Source organism: Haliotis rufescens, unplaced genomic scaffold, assembly GCF_023055435.1.
Source record: "Haliotis rufescens isolate VD_foot unplaced genomic scaffold, xgHalRufe1.0.p SCAF_12, whole genome shotgun sequence".
Classification (NCBI taxonomy): Eukaryota; Metazoa; Mollusca; class Gastropoda; order Lepetellida; family Haliotidae; genus Haliotis; species Haliotis rufescens.
The window spans coordinates 39,153,908-39,163,086 of NW_025963802.1; the positions used below are offsets into that span (position 1 = coordinate 39,153,908).

Genomic DNA, 9,179 nt, shown 5'->3' on the forward strand with positions numbered 1-9,179 from the left:
ATTATTTGAAAACTTAGTATAAATGTATATTTTTTTTATAATATCAACACCTCAATTGTGCACAAATTAAGTCAATTGTTATTTAAACAATTGTGATATGATTATAAATGTAAATGTTCTCATTATAATAACACAAAACAACAAGCTTGTTGAAATTGTAAAGCACATTTATGTGAAAATTACAATTAAAACTTTAATATATTCTGTTGCAGGGAGATCTATGACACCGCCATGTCAGATCCACATCCTCAACCAGAAGGAGCCAACATGTATTCCAAGGAGCCAGATGTCACAGAGTCCCTCACTTCACCAACCGTGGAAACTCTGTTGAAGCAAAAATTAAAGCTTGAAATTGAATGCCTCACTTTGAAAAAGGAATACCTTAAATTGAAAATCACGAAACTGAATTAGCTAAAAGGATCATACATGTTGTTTGGGCATTAAAGAATTATTTATATATTTGAATATTAAATGTCACAAAACATACTAAGCCCAATGTTATGATACAACAGATTCTGGTAGAAAGACCATTGTGGAACATTTTTGAGAAATAGTACATTCACTACATTGCATTTAGAATATTGCATATTTAAGAGGGTGAGGGATAATTAAGATGATTAAAAACTAAAGATACTTTGCAAAGAATGTACTGCTGATACAAACTGGATTTATTATGAGGAAATGTTGAAAATTAAAATAAAATAATCTTACATTGAAAGTTGGTGTTGGCAAAGTGCTCCCGGTATCTGAGTGCAGCTACTGGTGGAGCAGTCACTGCTTGAGCTCCATTCTGTCCATCAAGCCTGCCAAGTCCATCATGCCCATCAGTGGGTGGAACTGGGATATGTCTGTCCTTGCATATGTTGTGTAGGACAGCACATGCTATTATCACCTAAAATATGAAATCATTAATGATAAATTAACATCATATCACTTAACATTTAGGCTTTTACCTGGCCTCAGTTGAACATACAAATATTACTGTAAATAACGAATAAGTTCATACAACCCCATCATTTCCTGATCATCTCCACATGCACATTAACAAGTCTATACTTCAAATATTTATGAATTTTCTCTTATCTGCTCCTAGTCATTACCAATCTACAACTGCCCTGTTATTGCCTTAAATACAAAACTGTATATATATTCACTATATATTCACTTGATTTAGATACAAGTCAATCTGAACAAGTTCATGTCCATGTACAAACTTTAATAGATGATGAGCCACTGCATTGTTCTTTTCATATTCTCAATGGCATTTGTTAACATAAATTCAAACAACCATTCTTTGAAATAATTATGTAACTCAATAAAATCTTGTTGCTTTTTTCAATCATTGCTTTCCTCTCTAGGAATTGTTATTTTATATATTTATTGTCATTTAGCTTTGTTCCATTTTTGTTCTGTTGAACTTATTTGTGTGGCAAATAAATAGTGCACACAAATTAACATTTGTTGATCGTAATTTTTACTACAAGCCTTCTCAGGTTTTAACCTGATTTCCCAATGGAGAACAGGAAATCTGCGTTTGAGTTGACCGATGGCCCTTTCTACTATGCTCCTGGTTCTTTTGTGTGACCTGAAAATAACATAACATATCAGAATGTAACCTGTAACATTAATCTTCAACAGGGTTTAAGAAAAATATATTTATCTTTTTATTGATAAATGTCACTTGTTGAAGAAATAATTTTCATCATGTGAAAACAATAATTTACATTTTGGATTATGTAGGAAATTCATACTGGTAAAGTTTAAAAAAAAATATTCCTAATTACCACAAATATTCAGCATGTTTACCAAAACAGCACATGATTACTTGTACATTTAGAACAACTAACTAACAAAGACATAATAATAGATGTTGAAATAAAAACATATGGTTATGGTGTGAATAATATTCCGTATTTTATTAAGAATGTTTTTGTATTTGCTTCGATTATCCAGACCAAATATTGCGTTTGTGCTCTATGAAAGAAAGAGGGGTAAATATGTAATCGAGGCAAATACAAGGGACATCACTCTAAGTTGTTGATTACGATTGTAATCTGATTGTAGTTTGTTTGTGGTCCCGGCAATGGTCTTAGGAAATGGGTAAGCAGCCACTTCTTGCAGGGATAACCACTGTCACCGAGAAGGTGACATCCGATGGGGAGAACATTGCGCTCGAAAAGCTGGTAGAGCCCGCTGTTTGTCAACATACGTGAATCGTGTGTCGATCCCGGCCACCGAGCAACAACGTCAATGACTCTGTCGTCGCTGTCAAAAGCGATCTGCGTATTTATGCTGTGATAGTGATGTCGGTTTACGTATTCATTTTCGTTTACAGTTGGTGCCTGGATTTGTACGTGGGTTCCATCGATCACCCCGACAACTCCGCGAAAGTTCGGAATGTGATAAAAGTTAGTTTGGTGACGCCTAATGTCCCCGAGTTGCAGGGAGATGCGGACAAACTGTTTCACAATCCTGTCAGATGACAAACTGGTGATACACTGATTTACAACTCTGGAAATGGTGGGCTGGACTCATCGATGTTGCCTTGTTTGATACTGATATGACTCATTACTTTTCAAGGAAAATATCAAAATTCGAATTGACAAATCGTAAAATGTCTGTATTAGTTGTCAGCTTGTGATGAATATAGCGGAATGCGAAAATTATGTTAATGAATCATACATTACGTTGTTACTAGATGAACCACTATGGATCCACCGCAGTTACTGAATATAGACCATCCCGGCGTGAAACCGAAATAAAGTTATGACCTAATAATATTTGATGTATTCAGACACACAAATTATCAAAAGCAGTCACGTTATAGACTTTGTGTCCTTTAATACTGTTTCCTGTATCATCACGGATATGATTATTCATAATGACATGCATCATTGTGATATAGAATATAGTCATTAACGACTACGGGCATTGGCCTAGGCGAAACAGTTAGATTTTCTGTTTACGAAATCGATCAAAAAGAAATTAAATCTAACTGTTTGTCCAACCGACCTCTTTTCGATGGGAGAGAAAAATATGAAGATGCTTACAAGTACAAAAATCTGATAATATAGAACTTTTGACTTTGACTTTAAAGGGGAAGTGTACACGCAAAAATCACTTTCTTTCTTTTTCTAAACAAAACGCAATTTTAGAATTAATTAGTATCTGTGTTTGAAAATATACACTCATTTTTTTCACAGTGAACGTAGGAAGCTCACAATAGTGTGAAAATGATATGCCGTTATGAGGCCTTCGTTTTTCCAGCTAAACAGGCCTGAGTTATCCCCCTTAGATTATGACGTAATTGGTGCCAATTCAACTGGGTCCCTGTCTATTCTCAACGCAAAAGATATCAAGTACCAGTTTGCGGTAAAACAACATGGCCTACGACACACTCCGGCGCAGTGGTGACTCAGCATAACACTATGCTGGCTGGCATCTGAGACGCTAGAATCACACACCTGGACCTACACCACGTGAAGCGGCTCTAACAAAGCATGATGACGTCATAATGTTTATCAATTGGCACCAATGACGTCATATTGCAAGGGGCATAAGCCATGGTGTTTTTGTTGTGGAAATAGAACACTTGGTAAATGTGAAAAATATAAATCGTTTTAATGCGAAAAATATGTTAATTAATTGTGATATTTTTATATTTTTATCTATGACACTTCTATGTTAACACTTTTAATGTGGAAAAAGTACAAGAAAAATAGGTTCATTTCCGTGTGAACTTGCCCTTTAAGATAAATACTGATCAAATACGATGATATAATTCTGGCCCACAATGAAACATTAGGAAAGAAACACCTCCTTTTGACAGAAATACATACAAATATTTGTTTATTTGGTTTGTAATTTATCTCATTTTTTCCTTCTGAAAAGACCAAACTATTTTTACACATCAAACAAAATATATTACAGTGTGCTACAAAAACGTATATTTATTATTTTATAATTATATATTATAAAACGTCTATTTCGATCGCTACAAAAAATCTCTGTTAACCATAAAATATATGAGAGTGGCCTAACAGGAGTCACTGCATTGTCTCATGAGTTTGAATGCATAAAGCTGAACTCAGCGTATATGGTGAAACATGAAAGTGTGTGATTCATCGGAATAGGGAAGTATAAATACCCCACGTTGCAGTTAAACAGTTGTATACAGTGTGCACCCCGCGAAGCCGAGTCCCACGTAGTCTATGGCACTTAATCTCCTCACTTTGTGAATCTGGAGAAGCATCGCATTACCATTCTGAAGACAGAAGAGCTTTATTTTGTATCATGTAATTTGAGTCCTTGAGTCTTTTCGTCGTTTAGTTATCCAGAACACCATCTTGATACCAGTTCCATGTTGTGACAGAACGGTTTTATTCAGTTCCTGAAATCGAGCATTGGTCTGAATTTTGAGACATTTCATCCCACCGCAAAGCACACGACTATTCCGAGGTTCTGGATTGTGATATTGTCCCTCGTGCCAATACCCTGTGAGACACCATGCAACACGAACTGTTCCAAGTCCACATCACCGGGAAGGACGGGGCAGCCAAGAGATGTCACCTGAAAGGAGATTACCAACTTGTCATCAAAGACTCCAGTTTGTGTCTGTGTAGTGTGAGGTCGAACCAGGTCATATTTGAATGGCCGTTCACCAATATAAGATGTTACGGGTATACGGACAAGGCTTTCAATTATGCAGTTGGTCGGTTCACCTGTTCTGGAGAAGGCATGTTTTCTATAAAGACAAAAGATGGGTTTGCAATACACAAAGCTGTCCATGAGAAAGTTCAACTGATGAAGAGAAACAAAGATTTGAAACGTCGCCGAAGGACCACACATCGATTAGGTTAGTGGTGTATGTCTATCAAGGAGTAAATGAATCGATTGACACCACATACATGTACAACAATATCTATTACGGCAGACTGACAATCTGATTTTTGTTGGAGGCAAAATGTTTCACTATATTTCAGAAGGGTGTAGGGATGGGGAAACAGTACAGCTATGTTAGGATACCAGCATTTTTTTCCAAATATATTCATACTGAGTGTAAAAGTTCAGAAGATTTCCGGTTCCCCGCTTTAAGAATATTAATATTGTCTGGGAAGCACGCTTCTCCTTTCCCGTAATTAAAGTTGAGGTTGGATGGGGTTTTTATTTGCACAAACTATATTAGGACGGATTCATATACATAGTCATGATGTATGATTTTAGTATTTTTAGTAGCATGGATATCCCTCTGTGCGTCCCGGAGCGCAAATGGTAGGGATTTTAGTTAAAACGTAGTAATCTGAGTAAAATGAATGTACATGAACCGAACTATTGCGTTTTATGTAAACCTTTCTTAAGAAGGAATATTTCACGGTATTGACATGCTTATAACATGTTTTACTTTTCTCACACACAGAGTCGGTGCCCCAGACATCAGTACGTGTACGCAGAAGGCGAAAGAGTTCGAAGAAGAGAAACATCGGGTCTCACGAATGTGAATTCGGGTACAGCGAACCATACACCTTTTGTATCAGGACACGCATCAGTGCGCACCAGGAATACTTATCGATGTGTGAGACACCATCAGGTGCTGCTGCTGGCAATGATGAATATCTGGAACTGTACGATGAATTCGAACTTACAGGAGGAAGCAGTGAGTACACAAGACTGTACCGCGAATACATAGAACCGCAAAGCAGCGGTATTTATGAAACTTTGAAGCCGGCGACTCGTGAATGTTTGACACGTACAGCTAAGGGACAATTATTGTAGTTTCTGTATCAGTTTGTTTTTAAAGTTTCCGCATCAAGGAAAGGTCCTTATGTGCGTCGTAGAATATTAGGGGAGCTATAAGGTAGAAAGGACGTCTGAGATGCTTTTTCAATGATATACTCATATTCACGTGCCATCTGTGAAACCCAAAGTAGCGTCTGAATGTTGTGAGGTTTATCATACTGTGAAGCCAGAAATATTTAGCAATTGTAATTTGTGTTGTACATGTTGTGACTGAGGCGGGTGATGTTCCGAGTGCACATCGACCGCCTCCGTGGTCTAATGGTAGAGCATCCGCCCGGAGAGTGGAAGGTCCGGGGTTCGATCCCCAGCCGCGTGATACCAAAAGACGTTAAAAGATGGTACTTGTTGTTACCCTGTCTGGCGCTCGGCATTAAGGGGCTTAAACAATGACTGGTTGGCTCGGAGTCAGTATACTGTGTCTGAGAGGGGTATTCATGTTAAACTGCGGCATGGTATCTCAGTGTGCTAGCACTATAAATCGGCATCAGTCCGGACTAGTACAAGCAGCCACACACACACATACACGTGCATGCACGTCGCTATATAAGTGCAATAATCTTGGACGCGACGTTAAACCCCATTTCAACTCACCTAACCGAGTGCACATCAAGGAAGGGGCAGCAAGAGATGTCACACTTGGTAATTCCTCGAGTAAATACCTTGTGAGACGCCATGCAACACGAACCTATTGTGAGAACCACTTCCTTCTTTAAATAGTAAATGGCGATGAGCACAGACATGTACCTACCGTGCATAAATGATCATTTCAAATCAAATCAAGTTATACTGGGGTAAAGGGAAGTTGTGTGCAAGTTACAAAGGCTTTCAAGGCGGCTGCTAGGGAAGTTAAAAGGGAGGTTATAAGGGATGTTGTTATAGAAATAATAAAGGGGTTAAAGGAAGTTGCTGGCAAGTTACAAAGAATTTCACGGCGGTTGCTGGGGAGATTGAAAGGTAGGCTTTACAGAAGTGAGGTTGTTTTTAAAGTTGTTACAGAAGTTATAAAGGAGTTGATGGAAGTTGCTGTTAAGTTACAAGGATATTCACGGCGGATGCTGGGGAGATTGAAAAGAAGGTTACAGTGAGGTTGTTTCTAAAGTTATAATGGAGGTTGTTACAGAAGTTATAAAGGAGTTCATGGAAATTGCTGTTAAGTTACAAAGGGTTTTAAAGAGGTTGCTTGGGAGGTTATGAGGGATGTTAGAGAAGTTATGTCGGGTAATAATCCAACACCTCCAGTCTTTCTGTGTACATTTCACAAATTTTGATCACATGAAGGCCTTTAGTAAAGACATTCCCGATTTTAATTTGACCCACATGTTCCCGTGTATTTTTTCAGGTGAACAATTGACTTGCCTTTGCATGTGTTTATGACGGGTGCCACCGGTGGGGCAGGACACGCTCACCTTTCGCGAACACCATTGCTATGTGATAGTGATTCATAAACATATGCTCATGATATGGGTGGAATCTTACAATGGTCGCTGCTTTTTCGGAGATTTGTTATGAATATGAAAAGGCTTTTGTCGCTTTTATTTTTAAGGGTGTCAAGGGAAGCTGCTTGCAAGTTACAAATGATTTCAAAGAGGTTGTTAGGGAGCTATAACGCGGTAAAGTTGCAGGGGAGATTTTAAGGCGCTTATTCAGGGAGGTATATCTGGCGACAGTCTCATAAGTAATATGTATGCCTCTACAAATAAACATCGCAGAACACTCTATTGCTTGAGGTGTTGACTGTTACTGTTGTTATATTATACTATACCTATCTAAATAGCAATGTAATGATTACTCCGGTGGATAATGATGTACATAAATATTATTTATTGTTTGAATAAAGACTGTTTACTGCTGGAATAAATTCTTTTCTTATTTACTTTCCTTTGAGCCGTTAATTGTTTCGTTGTGGCTGTTTGCATATATTTTCAAAAATGTACTTTTTACGTTTGTATTTATTAAGCATCAACCGTGGAAATGCCAAATGAATGTTGTTTTTGTGATACTTGTCAGAAGGGGTTTAAATTTAGCAATGGTATATTAATAATTTATTTACATATTTGAATTAAGTAAGTTGATATTAATTTTGATGGCTTCGTCATTTTGACGTTAAAGATTGGCTGGTCCGTTGTATACACCCTGAAGGTCGGTTTGTGGTTTTGAGTTGAAGCTGATTAAATCTGCAACAAAACCTTCCGAACTGGGAAAGGTTGGGTAGCCTAGTGGATACAACATTTGCTCTTCAAGTCAAAGGCCCGTGTTCGTATCCAGACAAGGGTACACTGGCGGAGCCAATTTCTGGTGTGCCCTGTGATATTAGCTGATACTGCTTAAAGGGGTGTAAAACCATACTCGCGCTCCCACTCTTTCGAGCTGCTGAACTTAAAAAAATTAAAATTAATAGCTTGAATATGTTTTTCAACACACTTTAAGAAACTTATGAAGCCAAATATCAGTCCATATAAGTCATTATCGTTTAAATCGTAAAGAAAACACGAGAAGTTTTGGCAGAGGCAACAGTTAACGTCGTATACGGTTAAAAAGCACAAAAACACCATTAGTTACAAGATCAAAAGTAATATGTCGAACATTCATATAACTTTCATTGCTATTTTTCCTATTAAGCCGATCAGTGAAGATCCGATGTAGAATAGGTCTTCAGCAACCCATTCTTGCTGTAAAAGGCGACTATGCTTGTCGTAAGAGGCGACTAACGGGATCGAGTGGTCAGGCTCGCTGCATTGGCTGATTCATGTCATCGTATCTGAATTGCGTGGATCGATGCTCATGATGTCAATCACTGGATTGTCTGCCCAGAAACGATTATTTACAGACCGCCGTCATATAGCTGGAATATTGCTGAGTGCAGCGTTAGACAACAAACCAACCAACCAACCAACCTCTTTAGCCAGATGGTCGAGACTTCTGGTGTTGATGTTTAATATTTAACACAACGTTAATATTAATGACTGTCTCAAACACGTGCTTTAAGATGATATATGCTTATGGCGAATTGCTATTTATGATTTTAACTAAAGCATTTATAAACAGACATGACATAAAAATATATATATGTAGGTCATACCCCTATAGTATATCTTAGAGGTAACTTGGTCAGGTTCAGCGACTTGTTTGATTGTTAGCCATCGTGCCTCAACGGCATGGGAATCAAATAAGAAATACTGTTCCGTAAATTATTCTTGATATAAATAGGGGCGGTCGGGTAGCCTAGTGGTTAAAGCGTTCGTTCGTCACGCCGAAGGCCCGGGTTCGATTCCCGACATTGGTACAATGTGTGAAGCCCATTTCTAGTGTCCCCCCGCCGTGGTATTGCTGGAATATTGCTAAAAGCGGCGTAAAACCATACTCACTCACTCACTCTTGATATA

At 38.0% G+C, this 9,179-nt stretch overlaps 1 protein-coding gene and 1 long non-coding RNA gene across 2 annotated transcripts; one reads left to right on the forward strand and one right to left on the reverse strand.

Annotated features, from left to right (window-relative positions):
* Positions 1-200: 200 nt before the first annotated feature.
* LOC125378252 lies at positions 201-2,731 on the reverse strand. The gene is made up of 3 exons (XR_007220161.1): positions 2,683-2,731; positions 712-1,585; positions 201-324 (listed from the first exon to the last, which is right to left on the reverse strand). It is a non-coding gene; the product is annotated as an uncharacterized LOC125378252 (long non-coding RNA).
* A 1,008-nt stretch (positions 2,732-3,739) lies between these two features.
* On the forward strand, positions 3,740-6,142 carry LOC124150946. The gene is made up of 2 exons (XM_046523157.2): positions 3,740-4,855; positions 5,417-6,142. Exons 1-2 carry the CDS (start codon positions 4,507-4,509, stop codon positions 5,770-5,772), a joined length of 705 nt encoding a protein of 234 aa, XP_046379113.2. The 5' UTR covers positions 3,740-4,506; the 3' UTR covers positions 5,773-6,142.
* The last annotated feature ends 3,037 nt before the right edge of the window (positions 6,143-9,179 follow it).